Source organism: Argentina silus (assembly GCF_951799395.1).
Source record: "Argentina silus genome assembly, chromosome: 9".
In the NCBI taxonomy this organism is placed as follows: Eukaryota; Metazoa; Chordata; class Actinopteri; order Argentiniformes; family Argentinidae; genus Argentina; species Argentina silus.
In genome coordinates, this window is record NC_139663.1 from 18,078,555 (window position 1) to 18,094,975 (window position 16,421).

The 16,421-nt window shown below is 46.9% G+C and overlaps 2 protein-coding genes across 3 annotated transcripts; both read right to left on the bottom strand.

The window, feature by feature from the left end:
- Nucleotides 1-6,984: 6,984 nt before the first annotated feature.
- Nucleotides 6,985-9,420, bottom strand: LOC310809047 (GTPase IMAP family member 9). 2 transcript variants are annotated; one of them, XM_083676173.1, is made up of 3 exons: nucleotides 9,294-9,420; nucleotides 8,603-8,757; nucleotides 6,985-8,320 (listed from the first exon to the last, which is right to left on the bottom strand). In XM_083676173.1, the coding sequence occupies exons 1-3, from the start codon at nucleotides 9,313-9,315 to the stop codon at nucleotides 7,412-7,414; spliced, it is 1,086 nt and encodes a 361-aa protein (XP_083532299.1). In that variant the 5' UTR covers nucleotides 9,316-9,420; the 3' UTR covers nucleotides 6,985-7,411. The 2 variants fall into 2 exon arrangements, with proteins under 2 accessions (XP_083532299.1, XP_083532300.1); XM_083676174.1 differs by lacking the exon at nucleotides 9,294-9,420 and adding an exon at nucleotides 8,896-9,227.
- A 562-nt stretch (nucleotides 9,421-9,982) lies between these two features.
- hmgxb4a (HMG box domain containing 4a) lies at nucleotides 9,983-16,330 on the bottom strand. Its single transcript, XM_083676169.1, has 13 exons — nucleotides 16,278-16,330; nucleotides 15,305-15,395; nucleotides 15,029-15,162; nucleotides 14,719-14,797; nucleotides 13,795-14,406; nucleotides 13,427-13,627; nucleotides 12,726-12,907; nucleotides 12,452-12,533; nucleotides 12,201-12,265; nucleotides 11,966-12,065; nucleotides 11,368-11,543; nucleotides 10,965-11,087; nucleotides 9,983-10,817 (listed from the first exon to the last, which is right to left on the bottom strand). Exons 2-13 carry the CDS (start codon nucleotides 15,339-15,341, stop codon nucleotides 10,773-10,775), a joined length of 1,836 nt encoding a protein of 611 aa, XP_083532295.1. The 5' UTR covers nucleotides 15,342-15,395; nucleotides 16,278-16,330; the 3' UTR covers nucleotides 9,983-10,772.
- Between the last annotated feature and the right edge of the window lie 91 nt (nucleotides 16,331-16,421).

Consider the following 16,421-nt stretch of genomic DNA (forward strand, 5'->3'; position numbering starts at 1 on the left):
TGGGCCTGGGCAACGTGGGAGGGTGATGAGGGCCAGGGGGATGGAGGGAGGGGATGAGGAGGGGTGGAGGAAGGAGGTTAGGGTCAGTGTCAATGGCGGCTTTGTTATTCGGGGAGGATTGCTCCCTTGCTCGCCCCTGGCTGCAGATGGGACAGGGGTTTGTGTGTGTTGGACATTTATCGGGGGTCATGTTGTTGTGACAGTCCCACACACTCGGCTTGGAGAGAGGAGAGGGACCACCCTGCCTCCAAAACAGGGGAAAATCAACTTAATCTGCCACGGCTTCAATCTGCCACGATCTAGCAAGCTACACAGCGAACACACCGGCTAACTTCAGCGGTCTAGGATTCCTAGGCAAATAAATAAAACCTGCCTCTATATGATTAGTGTAGTTAGTCCATGTTGAGTCATATAGCAACAGTTCATTAATACACAGCCTGCTTGTATACACAGATTCATTTTTTTTTCAAAACGATGTCTTGCGAGGAGCGTTGGTGTCTGTAATGTTTCAGTGAATGATGAAGTGTTCCGATGTTGGCTATGACCCGAGTCTGGCGGTGCTCTGGAAATGAAGTAATCTTGGAATGTCGATTGAAAAAACATTTGACGGCCGTTGCTTGATTTGCTTCATATCTGATCTGTAGTTAGACGTGATCTGTTTACAGGGCCTTATCCTGTAGTCTTGTGCATGGCACAGTTTAGGGCCTATTCTCCTAACACTGCTGTGTGTGCTATTGATAAAGCAAACCAAAGAGTCATTGCTAAGTGGCGGGCTGTCAGTGTCCACACAACGATAGGCTTCACTTAATACGCTGGGTACATAAGAGCAGAGAAGAGATAAATAGATAACTGCAGAAAAGCCAAATTCCTTCAAAACAAAAACATGACCGGAGTTGAAAGACAAACGCTGAAGTCAGACATATGGGGAGCATATTGGTCGCAGATTTCTGATCACACAAGTACTACTTTTCCCTCCTCTTCTGAGGGGAACAGAATACAACAGAGATTTAGATGTGGTGGAGGCTGTTTTGTTTCCCTTTAAAGGCGTGTCAGTTGTCTGTCTCGCTGGAGGATATTTGGGGGAAAACCTTTTTTCAATTCTTTATTTACTTCATCACTGTGAGTGACACTTCGATAGTCTGCACACACATGGGTCAGTGTGAGTCATTTGTTAGTTATGGTGTGACACACACACACACACACACACACACACACACACACATGCACACACACACACACATACACTCACGCTCTCACACACACACACACATGCACACACACACACACACACTCACACTCTCTCTCACACACACACACGCACACACACACACACACACACACATACACACACACACACACACACACACTATTCCACTGTAGTGGTCTGTAGACAGACATTTGTCCTGTGATATGCTTTTTTTTTTCCACCTAGCTTCTATTCTGAGCACCAGAGCACATCAAAGCCGCCACAATCTGTCTGTTTCTCTCACGATGTGTTTCTCACACACTCCGAGTTCTCTCTCAGGCCCACGCCTCTGCACAAACCATGCAAAAACTAAAACACATTTTTTGAAAGAATATGCCTTGTGGGAGGGATCAAACATGTTCTTTTGATCACTATTAATTTGACACCAAATCAAACATGAACACAAATTCATCTGTCGAAGAATTTCAGTCTTTTTTTTTATTTCTACACTTGAATCTTTCTATTACAGTATCATCATCGTTTTCACTGCGGTCTTATAAGTGCTTTTTCTCCGAAGGGGATTGAATTCATTCCCAACTGCAATACCTATCTCAATTCAGTGCTGTCCATGTCAGGCAGTGTGTATAAATCCGTAAATACTGGACATCATCTTCCCAATCCCAGACTGACTCCATTGCCCTCTCTCTCTCGACCGAAACACAGACGGCCATTGCAGCTGCGCGGCTTTAACCTTGTTTTCCCTCTGTCCTTCCTGTCTATCCTTTTTTTTTTTTTTTTTTTTATGTTTCCCTCACTCCTTCTCTCTTCTGCAAGGATGCATGCTTTCAAAGGGACCACAGAACAAATCAGAGGCCTTGTCTCTCATCTCGGACTTCAGATTGAAGGGCGTTGTTCCCCCCCTTTCCCCCCCCCCCCCTCCCCCCACAATCAGGAGCACTCGGTAGCACCCTGCCTCCTGCTGCTCCTGCTGCTCCTGCCGCTCCGGGGGGGGGGGGGGGGGGGGAGTGTTTCCACGGCGTGGGAGCCGGACCGTGTCACACACCAAAACGGCAAACCGACCGCAACCGCCACGGCCGTCGGCCGCGCGCTGCTGATGCTGCTGCTCGTTGGAAAAACGCCCGGCTCACCCACGTCCCTCGTTAGCTCAAGGACGAGGGGGCCGCGTGTGTTTTGTGTTTGGGCCCCCCTTTGAAATGATACGACAAGATAGGGCCCTTTGAACAGCACTTATTATGTGTTTTTTGGTCTGTATTTTTGGGTGATGGAATTCGGATGTTTCAACCAGAGTGCCCGGAGGGTTTAGTCATAGCTTACAGTAAATCGACTCCTTTCAGTTCGCTCCTATTTAAGGCCTGTTTTTGTGTGCCGTCCCTGTGAAGTGGTGTTACGGATCAGCCGGTCTGGTTTCGTTGGTGGAGTGTACTGTGTCGCGAAAAACAGCCGGCCCACAGAGCGTCAGGTTGACGTTTGTTCTGATGTGACGTGGCTCCGATCGGCTCGCTTGTCTGTCTTCAAACCCCGGCTCTCCGCAGACCTCTGCGAAGCTCCCTCGGCTTTCAAATGAAACGATACCAGCACCGTGAACTGAATGAGCTACATGTGGACCTGAGTGACATCTGACGCATGCGGTAGGGGGGCAAGAGCGGCTCCTCTTTGTCTCCTATTCATGTGGCGGAGGCAGGATTATGACTTGATCCCTTAAGTTGAACTGGAGAAGAGCAGCCCGGGTCAGATCTGCCTTGAATTAAGTCAGTGTTGAGGCAGGAATAATACAATCACCCCCCCCCCCCCCCCCCCACACACACACACACACACAATCCACCCTCCCCTCCCCCGTCCCCAGTCCCCTCCGTCCCCCACAAGCCCCCTGTTACAGAATCGGAGGGAAGTGTATTGTGTGCTTGTGTTGGCCTGCCCGGAGCTCCGTGATCAGACCACAGGTCGGTGTCCATTACAGAGAGCAGGGTCTGGGCTGATGGTTCAAACACAGCCCGCGGCCCCCGGCTTCAAAAGGCTCCGCTCACCGCACCCGCTTGCAGCCAACGGCGCATGTCAGTTAGCGTGGACCACACTATTCATCAATTATGGCCTGCTCTGGGGCCATCCAACACCCCCACCACAGTCCCATAGTGAGTCGTCATTAGTCTTGCCTCCCCCTTGTGTAATTGCCTCTTGTCCGTCCACACCCCTCCTCCTTCCCATGGTACAGCTTTAACACACATAAAACATCCCACAGTGGGCCCATATACTGCACTGTACACGCCTGCCAGAAATAGACTTCTTCTTCTCTGTCTGTCTTTATCTGTCTCCTGGCACGTCAAGTTACAATGGTAGTGTTGTGGTGTTTTTTTTTTTTTTTTTTTTTTTAATGAATATGACATTGAATTTCTGTTGTATCCTCTTGGTTTCCTAACCTGTTGTAATGTCATTGAAATGCTGTAGTAGTGAAGGTGAGGGTGAGTGGAGAGTGGACTGAAATATGCTGATCGTTTTCTCGATGGCTTTGAAAGACACAGGATCAAAGAACCGACGAGAGAGAACGAGACCACACAACATCGTCATCATCATGTTTCACCCCTCATCATCTCTCTCTCGCTCTCTCTTTCACTGTGCCCCCCCCCCCCCTTTCTCGTACATTCTCTCCGTGTCCCTCTCAGTGAGTTTCCTCTCTCCACATCTGGCCCCGGCCCAGGGCAGGCAGTCTCTGTGTGAGGGGATGAAAGGTGACTCTCATATTGGCTGGCTGCACCAGTCCACTTCCACTGAGTCGTGCCTCTCCTCTCCCAAACATTAGACCAGCTGCTGGCCCATGTGTGACTGGGTACGTGTGAACGCGTGTATCTGTCCACTGGTTCGTGCTAGCACTCAGGATCTCAGCAGCTGAAAGTCATTGCGTCTTCATGTTATCTGTGGGTTCATCCCGATTTTTCCAGGGTTTTTCCTGCGTGTCCTGACACCTTGTTTCATGTTGCAGAGAGAGAGAGAGACATGTTCTTCTGAGGAAGGGAAGCAGGTCTCTCACTGGTCTTGTCTACAATTATGTATGAAAATATGTGAAATTATAGTAGTTTTACCATTCTAAAGCAAAAATTTAAGTTTCATTTCACACGTATATGACACGACACACCCCGTTATGAGGCAATAAATGGATACTTCTTTTTTAGTGAACTACTCAAACATTGCCGCCCACAATACTGAATCACACCACTTTTGCTGACAGAAAAGACATCTTCCTTGCATTATTTTTGGTTCATTTGGCCAAAACTTTCATCTTGGCTTTATGTGTTGGACCAACCAACCCACACACGGACAGGGTGCAAATGTTAGCTCCTCGCAGTGCTCCATAAACAATTGCAGCCACACACACTCACGCTAGGGAAAAAAACGTCAAAACATTGCTAATAGGAAAAAGATGAGTGGACTCAGAGGCTGTGTTGTGAAGCACACCCTGTCAGGGGTTGCAGCAGGCCACTGGACACCAGTGTCTCAGTTCCCCCGCCCTGCTGGAGAGAGAGAACCAGCGTGGGCTGTGTTAGCATTATTAACCTACAGTATGACGATGCATCACTCCCTGCACAAGTTTAAAAATACACTTGCCCAACATCCAAAGGCCTTTTTTTCATTTTATTCATACCCGTTCCACCTTGTAATTAGCCTTGTTTTTTTTTTCTCCGTTTTATTATAATCCTTAGTTTTAATTCACATTTCTGTCTGTCTCTCTCCAAACGACAGTATTATTTTTTCTTTTTAAACTCTCTGTACTGTTTTGGTCAACTCTGGTTAACATATGGTTGGATATTGTTGTTTCCTCTGTGAGGACTCCCAGGGCAACACTCTTTATAAGGTCCAGATTCATTCAGCCTACTTCAATTTCCACAATTCCTCTGTAGCCTGTTGTTTTTCTCTCAGGTTTTCCTCCCAATGAACCAGAAAGATCAAATATATCCCATTTCTTGTGTATCAGAGAGGGTATTCCACAGTTTAAATGTGCCCTGTCCTCTTGACAGTATGGCATGTAAGTTGTATGCAGGAGAGAGAGGTCTTGTGCAGTGCAGGAAAAAGTGTGTCATCCTGTTTATTTTCCTTTGGTTTGCTGTCGTTTCCAGCTCGTAAGGCGCGATGATAACAAAAAATATTGCGGTGTCCGCAAGTCACAGCGGACTGCCCCCACTTCAATGGGGGACCGCAAGGCCCTTAGAACAACATTTTTGCTCTGAGGGAGAGCTGTAGGAGTTCCAGTCCGTGTGTTAATGATGGGTCACTGGTGATTCTGTGAGCTGTTTGTTCAGATTTTTCGGCTGTGCTTATGCATACAGGCACAAATCAACTCTGCTGCATCCCCTTTGTCTGGCCTGAGGACGTTTCGCACTCTGAGGACCGACCCTGACCATAACTGTCCACAATGATGATGACGGCCAGTCTGAAGATATAGTTTACACCCCCGTATATGATTTAAATGGCACAACTGAGATTGCTTATGCATATCTCCTCCTCTTGTCCTCTCATAGAAAATATACATCTCCCTCCATTCCATCCTCTCCTCAATCTTTCTACATTTCCCCTCACTCTATCATAACTCTCTCCGTCCTTTCCCTGAGCACATCCAATAAGACGGGATAATATTTGGACAGGTGTTCTTTTTATACATATTATCTTCAAGGGGGTGTAGTGGAGAGGGGCTACGTCATTTCATTGCAGTTTCATAAAGAAAAAGGAAACATGCCCTGTTGCACTGTAGGCGGGTATACTGTAATCTGTACTGTACAGTATACGTAATCCCGAACAATAAAAAAGTGTTTAGCACCAATTTTCCTTGATTTTTAAACGTTCTTCTATTTTTCCCTGTTTCAGACAACGGTGGAGGCCACATCTGGAAGACACATGTAGTCCCTGAGCATGTTCTCTCTCTCTTTCTCTCCCTCGCGCACACATATTCACTCTCTCCTCTTTCTCGCTCTCTCTCCCCACTCTCTCTTTCTCGCTCCTCTCCTCCCTCTCTTTTTGGGAAACATGAGAGCTGGACTAATTCTCTCTCTCTCTCTCTCTCTCTCTCTCTCTTTCTCCCTCCCACCCGGGCGGACCACCCACATTCGGAAACGCCTAGCTGTTCCAAAGGCAGAGCCTTGGTCTGCTAAGAGAGTGAGAGAGAGAGAGAGAGAGAAAGAGAGAGAGAGAGAGAGAGAGAGAGGGAGATGTAAGGATGGGTTTTGACTGATGGTTTTAACAGAGTATCAATTACATCAATGTCAAAACCATAACCTGCTCTTGCATAAAGAGGAGAGATGGGGAGAAAGCAGAGCTATGAGTCCTACTGTACAGTGTTTGGGTTAGTTCACCCAGTCTGGTACAGTTGTTCTAAAGTCATAGTCCTGGTTCTGGCACTCTCACTTTGCCCCTGGCATTGCACTCCTGATCATTATGTATTCTCAACTCTTGCTACAGCCCAAAGCATATGGCACCCTGGCTGCCTAACACACACACACACACACACACACACACACACACACACGCACACACACACACACACAGTACACAGACAAACACGTATTGTACACACGCGCACACACACACACACACACACACACACACACACACACACACACACACACACACACACACACACAGCTGCAGATGATGTCTCTGTAGTTGGGGTCTCCCTTGTCTGTCTTCTACCATGCGATGTGTTTCATTCTCGTCATATGCTCAGCTCCTATAGGTAACACTTGAGAAGGAGAGTAGGACTACTGGCAGATGATTAAAACTCAAAAGTCTGAATGGAATATCATCCATGCTTTAATTGTATCAACAGTGTAACAGACAGTCCCTCTCAGAAATATACTTTTATCTTTTCTACTTTTGACTCTGTTAGCAGAAAATGCATTCACTCTCAATTCAGCTGAAACATAATCAGCACTTTAAATGAATGGTCAATGTCTCCACCAAGTGGACATTTCTCATAACCTCCTTTCTTTGGAAAAGTCCTAATATTCTACAACACTTGACTTTCACGTAGAAAATATAACGTGTAAAATAGGTGTCAGTAGTGAAACAACATGTAATACCATATAGCACATACTGTGAGGCGTGTGGTTGGCTGACTACAAGCCAGTTGCTTATTAATACATAGGTTTAGTCACTGCAATTTAATAATTTAAGGTGCCTTTTTACTGAATGGAGATACTGTATGTCTCATTCCCACCCTCATCATTTGTTTTTCTCCGTCTTCAGGGTCTTCCTTCTCCCCACCTCGGTGGCGACTGAGCCCACTGTGGCCCCCAACATCCCCCCGAAAGGCCCCCCCACAAACAGCCCAACGAAGGCCCCCAGCAGAGCCTCCCTCCTCACCATCTTGGGCAGCCTCCTCAGCCACCCTGTAACCTTCTCCCACAGGGACCACAGAAACGAGGGAGGAGGGGAGGAGAGAAAGAGAGAGGTGATACACCCGTCCACGTTCAGGTCGTTCACGCTCCTCTCCGCCTCCTCCCTCGCTTCCTCCATCTCCTCCGCGTGATCGTCGTTTATCTCTTGCTCTGGTTTGGAGACTGAGGGGTCGGTCTCTTCTCCTGGGATCTCCTCTCCTCCTCCCGATCCCTCTCTTCTCTGTCTCGCTATCTCCTTCTGTCTCTCTCTCACCCTCTCCTCAGCCTCCTGGTAGAGGGGGCAGCTGTAGAACTCCGTCCCACTCTCCTTCACTGTCTGTTCAACCTTCTCCAGCAACTCCTCCACACTCTTCTGCTCTTCCTCCTCCTCTTCTTCTCCTCCTCCTTCTCTCAACCACTTCAGGGCGTGGTAGCGGTCCCCACACTTCTCCACCAGCTCCAGCAGGTCCTTACGTCCAGTGGCGATGTGTTCCTCCAGCTTCTGTCCCTCTTCCAGCTTGTCTGTGTGGGTGAAGAGGATGATGGTGTGTCCGCTGACTGCGGTGGGGCCAAAGACCCTCTCCATGGCCTCGAGGGCCCTCAGCTCCGTGTCCGCCGGCTGGTCCACAGGGACACACAGCAGGAAGGCGTGGGGCCCTGGGGTTGACAGGGCCACACAGGAGGAGACATGACATCTCACGTCCTCTGGGGGGCGCTCTGAGCAGAAACAGTCTGGGCTGTCTACCATCGCTACCTGCCAGCAGAGGGATGGAAAGTGTGTGTGTCGTATCATATAACTGTATGTTAATTCACTGGCTCACAACAGTAATGAGATGGAAATATATCTGAGAACGTAATGCATCAGGTAAAACAGCAGCACCCTTTCAAACTGTGCAGTGGACCCCCACAGCATAGAGGGAATAGTAACACTATCACTTTTACAATCTAGGGAGGGAGCCTAAAACCTTTGGTTGACTTTTGAGTAATGTTGTCACTGCATACAGTATGCTCCTATAAATTGACTTGAGTCCCTTACCTGTTTGCCTGCAACCCATCCTCGGTGCTTCTCACTCCCCTGAGTGACAGTTGCATCGCTGGTCGATTGAGACAGAAAAGCCTGGTGGCCCAGTATGATGTTCACCACTGAAGTCTTCCCTGCTCCTGGTCGGCCCAGCAAAACCAGCCTCAGCTCTGGAGACAAGAGAGAGAGTGAGGAGGCAGTGTCCTTTATAGAGGAGTTGGATAAAGGATATCGTTTTATACTATTATATGTGCTATACACAAACACTGCCATTCAGTGTGCCATACAGTAAGCTGTTGACATCTCACCTATAATTTCTAGCATGTGACATTGCTGTCAACAAACCCTAGTTTTGTAAAGTGTAAGTTCTGGCCCAAGTGCGAAATGGCTGGTGTTGTGATAAAAATGGACCTGAACATCAATCCATAAAGCATCGTTTTGAAGGAGACAAAAAACACGCCCATTTAGAAGGCTAAACTCTTTATTAACAATATCGAAGATTTCTTTATCTGAATTTCCAAGACGCCCATCCCGTCTCGGCACAACTGGCCAGGCCGAAGATGAGCTGCGGTCCAGTGACGTAGCGGTTTGAGATCAGCAAAACTAAACTAAAGCGAGATCAAAAACAATTAAGTTGTGATGAAGAAGAAATGCTAATCGAATCCCAGCGCTAACCAAACCATTCGACTGAAACATATTAATATACCTGTTTGTGAATCAGATGTCATCTTCCGCTTGTTCGATCTTGCCGTTTTTAGTCGGCGCCTACTCCACTTCCTCGTTCCTACCGCCTGACTCAGCTGCTGTCGACGCTCTGAACGGACTTCTCTCCTGTCTGGACAGAGCCTGCTCTATTATGTAATGATACCAGGGTGTGTTCTGTGTTGTTAGTGAGTAATGCGCAAAAAATAGACTGTCATTCGCCAAAGCTCAACAGATGCTGGTCACTTGTCACTCATAATACACATGCAGCCAGACACTGAATAGAAACAACACATCATCATCATCATCGTCACTGTTGCTCTCCACAGTCTTGCTATTTCCTTCTAGGGCAGAGACGTGTTGTTGACGATTCTTAGTCTTATTCACTCTGTTCCATTTAAGTGTCAGCCCTGCCTGCATTTGTTGTTTACTTAATGTGTCAAGGATAATAGCAGGTGAAATGAAATAAGAGATCAAGATGGAAACAAGTGTACAGTAAACACGTTGTCCCCCACGAATGATGTAGCACTCCTCTATAAAAGGAGAGTGACAGAATGAAGCAAGACGTTTATTCCTAAACGTTTTACAATCACTTTTTTGCGACCAAAGAGAAAAATAATTCGGGCGCAATTTCATCGGTGGGGGACAATAAACCAGTCACACACACACCAAGCCTGTCAAACTTAGTTGACATGTTGAAAATGTGTTATTTTTATTGTCAGCATTTCAATATATGCAGAGGAAATGTACACTGGTAAAAGCGAATGTGACTTAACAGTTCTGTGCTTCAAAAGCTTGCAATTACCACAGCAGTAGTTTGATTGCAGTTGCACCTCAAAATGTTTCTACACATCTTCCTATACATCCTACAATCAAAATCTAAACCTTAGCACATGGTAAAATATCTCAATTTACAAAACAGCAAGTCGTTATGTAATCAAAATGCTAAAACAATGATGAGCAGTTGTGAAATATATTATTTTCATGGTATGTAGATGAAAGAAGGACAATATAGGACTTGGGCCCTGTCTTGTACTGTATCTGTCTATTTGAGTAGAAACTATCCTCTGGGCACACTGTTAATGGGTATATACACATGAATAGACTGACAGACATGCACACTCACGCACCTACTGTACACACACACTCACTCACTCACTCACGCACACACAAACAAACACAGACAAAACATACCGTAACAGTAAAATCTTGAAACACTAACAGACATGCCAGAGGGAAGTTATAAGTGTTCACTAAAATAGGCTTCCTTTAAAAAAATAACAATTACAAAATTAACAAAAACTTTAAAAATACATTTAAAAAACTAGTAATGTCCACGTTTTCCAATGCCTAGCAGAGAGGCATAAATAATAGTCCACATCCCAAGCCTCACTTTTGAAATGGGCAGTTCCACGCAAAACTCTGAACTTCATGGTGAAGACACTCAGGAGACAGGAAAGGAATGCTTGTGTTGTCCTCGTCCTCACAGTCCAGGCATGATGTAGGCAATGTTGTCCAGGGTGTTCGACTGAGGGAAAGAAAAGGTGAAGAAAGGTTAGAAACCTTGTGCAACATCTCCGAGACTTGATCCTTGGTTTGGTAAATATTATATCGCCAAAGTGAGAGTTGAAACCTTAAGAATGGAATTTGCAACTGATGGAGTCAGTGGACTTACCAGGACTTTGCGGGGACATCCGTTGAGTTGGGGGATCTGTGCTGTGAGGCAGGTCAGGGGTCCCAGGGCACACAAGATGGAGTCCAGGAGCACAGACAGACTGCCGGACACTGCCACCATCCCCTGAGAGAGTCGAGAGAAAAAAGACAGTTAGTCCAGTGGTCAATTAAACAGACTTCACATAGAAATCATTCAGCTAATCTTTGTCACTATGAGAGTAACTTACTGAAGTTCTAAATTCTATCTACTGAGTGGTCTAAGAACCTGTGTATAGACGTTGGTAATGTGCACTCTGGACTGATAATGACAAATATGCCATTTGAGAATCAGGGTTTAAGGAAATAGCTGTGTTACAATGTACAGTAAAATATGTGGCTCAGAGTGTGTGTGTGTGCATGTTTACCTCTGTCTCCTGTAGCCGGTGGCCAATGAGGGACAGGGACTCCCCCAGTAGCTGCAGGTGGGCGGCCGCGTCGATGGGGTCGACATCGGGGATCCGTGCTGGTGACAGGGACACACCCATAGATGCCCGGCTGGGGGACACCAGCCCTGCTCCCAGCCCAATCCCCTTCAGAGAGCCTGGGACACAAACACAACACACAGACTGTGACCAACTGACCTCCAGTCAGAGGACTACCGAGAGAGAGAGGGCTGCATAGAGAACAGACAGGACGACTACTAAGTGACAAATAACACAAGACGACTACTGAGTGACTAACAACATAGGACGACTACTGAGTGACTAATAACAGGATGACTACTGAGTGACTAATAACATAGGACGACTACTGAGTGACTAACAACATAGGACGACTACTGAGTGACTAATAACAGGATGACTACTGAGTGACTAATAACATAGGACGACTACTGAGTGACTAATAACAGGATGACTACTGAGTGACTAATAACATAGGATGACTACAGAGTGACTAATAACATAGGATGACTACAGAGTGACTAACGACTACGTTGACCGGTAGCTGCCCAGAGGACGTCACCTTTGCTTTTGCTTCCGTCCGTTGAGCTCTTGCGTTTGACGGTGGTGGCCTCTGCCTTGTTCTGCTTGTGCTGCAGGTACTGGGCTTTCTGCTTCCACACCTGGAGGGAAGACGCAAAAAAAACGCTGTTGGCTATTAGATCAACTCAAAACTCCAAAGTGCCGGCTTAACATTGTCAAATGGAAGTTCACGTTTGCAAATCTGTTCAAATCAAATTCAAGTGAAAAAAACGTACCAGTTTATCTTTCTCTGGGAGCTGCTTCCAAACCTCAGCCAACCTTTTGCTCAGCTCCCCGAAGACTGCAGACCAACAACAACAAAAAAGATACACAGAAGATAAGATACTCATTAGATACACACAAGATAAAATACTTACTAGAACAAGAGCATTGGCTTTTCAATATGGCAGCATTTCATGCTCTAGTTATTACAATGCCTTGTTATTACAATGTCATGACACAATCGTGAATGGACTATTCTACCCACCTAGTCCTGGCTGCTCTGCGTTTATGTTGACCCTGTACTCTTTACAGAACACCTGGTACGCAGTGGTGTTCTTCTTCTTAGGCTGAGAGAGAGAGAGAGAGAGAGAGAGAGAGAGAGAGAGAGAGAGAGAGTAAGACAGGGAGAGAAAGGGAGACAGAGTGAGCAGAGCAGGGTAATGAACCTTGTGTCTTTATACTGCGCAAACCTCAGGAAACATGGTTTTAAAAATCAGGAAACATTGCCTAAAATAAGGTAAGAAGTTGCCAGGTCTTACCTTATCTTTCTCCTTCTCGTGCTTTTCCCTCTCCCTATCCTCCTTCTTTTTCTTCTTCTCCATCATCGAGTCATTACTCTGATGGTGGTGGGAGGGGACAGGGGGCCCCATGGCGTAAATTCCACCACCGGCACCGTGATTGGCTGAGCCATGGGAATGGGCGTGGCCTCTCGATGGGTCCCCTGGAGAAAGCATAAAGGAGCACTCGTGAGAACAGGTAATCATGCTGTGGGTTTGACACTTTCTATGAGTGGCCATGGAGTAAAGGAGATGAGGAGCAGAGGAAGTCCCTTAACCCATTTGTGCCGAATGCCGCGCGACATCTACCGCATTTGAATCTACCGCCATTTTTGATTTGTCGTAATTTTCATGAGTGCAGCATATGAACGTGAGCGGCCAAATGTTTGCCGAAAATCAATCAGACATACAAGTGCGTTCGGCGAACCACACGACATTTGGGTGCTCACGTGGTTTTAAAAAATCAACAAGACCCACCTCGTGTATTTGAACCAATGACAGTGCATTATATGCTGCACTCATGAAAATTACGACAAATCAAAAATGCTGCGCTACGCAGAAACTGGCGGTAAATTCAAATGTGCGCAACGCAGCATCCGGCGGTAGATGGAATGCTGCGTAGCGCAGCATCCGGCACAAATGGGTTAAGTCCTCCTCTACCCCCCTACGTCCTTCCTTCTCACCTGATCCTTTGCTGTGCTTCTTCTCTCTCCCGCCTTTGTCTTTCTCCCTGTCCTTCTCTTTCTCCTTTTTCTTCTTGCTTTTCTTGCTCTTCTTCTTCTTCTTTGACAGGTGTGTGTACGAGTCGTCTATCACCAGCTCCCCTGCCTCCAGTTCTCCCCCAGAGGAGGAGCTGTCTCCCCCCATCCCCCCGCCATAGTGCCCTGAGAGACAAGAAGAAGAGAGACACAAAAAGGGAAAGGGAGACAGGGTTAATACAGGAATGCACAAACGTATAGCAAAACACAGAGGCCTACAAAGATACGCATAAGCATAGGCACATCAGTCTCTCTGTTTTCCTGCAGATGCTCAATAGTCAAAAGTCTCTTACCCTCCACCTCCACCTCTTTCCCTACGACAGGCAGTGGATCCCGGCTCTGCTGCTTCTTCTTGGGGAGTTTGTCTCGGTCCTTCTCCTTCTTCATCCCCCCTTTCCTCGAGGCCGAAGACGACATGGGGCCCGAGGAGGACGAGGAGGAGGAGTGGGGAGGGAAGGGGAAGTTCTCTGCTTCTCCCTTCTCCTTGGGCGAAAGGATCAGCTTCATCTTCAGCCCCTCGGCGTCGCGTAACGACAGGGGGTCACCTTTGGGGGCGCTCCCGCCGTGGAACAGGGAGGACTTGGAGTGCTTTTTAGAAGAGGAGGAGGAGGAGGAGGAGGAGACGGGGCGGGAGTGTGGGAAGGAGTGACTCCCTTTGCTTCCTCCGCTGCTTCCCTCGCGTTTGCGATCCTTGGAGGAGTGGGAGGAGGAGAAAGAGGGGTAGGAGGGTTTCTTGTGCATGTGGGGGCTGGGGTCCGAGCCGGTGGCCAAAGGGGATGTAATAGCCTGTAGGAGCCCCATGGCGGTGTCCGTGGGGTGGGAAGAAGACGAGGAGGAGAGGGAAGGGGAGCGGTCCGACGACTTGCGTTTCTTCTTGTGGGGAGGTGCGCCTGAGCCCTGGTGGTCTGGGAGAGAACAATGATGGTGGAGAGAGTGAGAACAAGATAGTGTGGTCCTCAGTTGGTAGAGCACGGCGCGCACAACGCTTAGGTCGTGGGTTTGATTCCCGCTGGGGCCGTATATGCTGAAATGTATGCTCTCACTGCAATGTAAGTCGCTTTGGATAAAAGCGTCAGCTAAATGGCGTATATTATAGATAATATAAGAGTAGATTTCACACACACACACACACACACACACACACACACACACACACACAATCAATAATAGACTCTCTGTTTCTTACTTGAAATAGCATAGCATTCTACCTTCCTCACCTCTATAATAGTAGTCATCACTTGAGTGCTTCTTCTTCTTCTTGTGCGAGTCCCCTCCCAATAGGAAAAGCTCAGAGTCCTGCATGGAAAAAGACAGGGTGACTCAATTCAACAACCCACAGAAAAAGTGCCAGATTTCCCTGCATAGATTGTGCATTTGTATATCTAGATGGCTTCTTTATTCATAATGTGAGAACATTTGAGTTAATGGACAGTTGAGGCATAGATAGATATTGTATAAAATGAAAAACAATAAAAAAAAAAATAATAAAAAGGGAATTTTGAGAAGGGAATGTTGGACTGGGGTTACCTTGGGCCGTTTCTTGGAGGACTTGCGGACCTGTGCAGCGATCTCCTCCTCTTCCCTGAGCAGGTCCTTGTATGACCTCCTCTTCTCTCTCTGACTGCGGCCTGCCACAAGGCCTACCTCTCCTTCACCCACCTCTGAGAGAGAGAGAGAGAGAGAGAGAGAGAGAGAGAGAGAATGTAATGTATGGAAGGTAGACAGTGGTATACCATACCATCCATCACTCTTGTTATTACATTGACATAACAAACAGGAATAGAAGGGACTGGCAGAAATTACCCATCACTCCTTTCTTCTTGATCTCCTCAAAAGCCATGGCTCCTCCTTTCTCCTTGACAAGCCTGCTCGTCTCTTGGTCTCAGGTCTGCCACTGACAACACGAAGACAGACCACTGACATGTCACAGACACATAGAAGAACAGGGTGTAACATTCACACACTCACTTCTAACATAAATCCACTGAATATAAAGGGACATTTAAAATGGAACTCAAATTGAGCCACAGGGTTGCAACTTGCACTGTAAAGTGCTGATGATGTTAATTAATTCTAAATGAATGAGACCTATCTGAGTGGAATGATGGAATATCAGGGGGGAAAAAGTAGTCTAAGTGCACAAAGACAACCAGTGGTAAACCAGTGAAAAAGCAATGTTGTCAAAAAAAGCAATACAAAGCACCTTTCATTGTTTTTGTCACACCAGCTTGATTCCAGAAAACCTTTATCAGAATTCTAACCACTTCGTTGTTACAATTCACCACATCATCATCCTCATCAGAGAGAACGTAGCTGGCTGCAGAAGTCACTTGCCTATATACCCAGTTCGGATAACCGCTGAAAGCTGACTTCAGTTTGCAAAAACGCACGTTTGTAACGTTAAACGATTATTAAGACGGACTACGTTTTGCAAAGTTGAAACATATAACTAATCGAAAGCCAGATTCCCGCCTACTTTCGAAAAAGATACACAAACACACCCCCTCTCATTCGCTGGGAGTCCCCAACTCCCAACATTTAAAACCACTCCAACTCTGATTGCTGAATGTGTGCTGGCTGATCCTGGAGGGTCTTGCAACAGAAGCCCGCGGCTTTTGATGCAACTAGGCCCGCATCAGTCTAGAGCGGGCAAAGGAGTCCTTTTTTCCCCTGCATGTAAACTGGTCAAATAGAGTTCCCCATTCTGGGATGAGAACATGTGCATTTTACTGTAGTCAAGAGAGAATACATGTATAATTATAGATCATTTTAGTACCTCTACGGATTCACCAATTTACGCGGTTCCAGTCGCCATCTTTGATATCAGTCAATAACAATGCGTATTGGTAGGAGGAGGGACTTGACTTGCCTAGCGAATCAGCACAATGACAGTGGATCCGCACTTGGAACGCGCAATGCA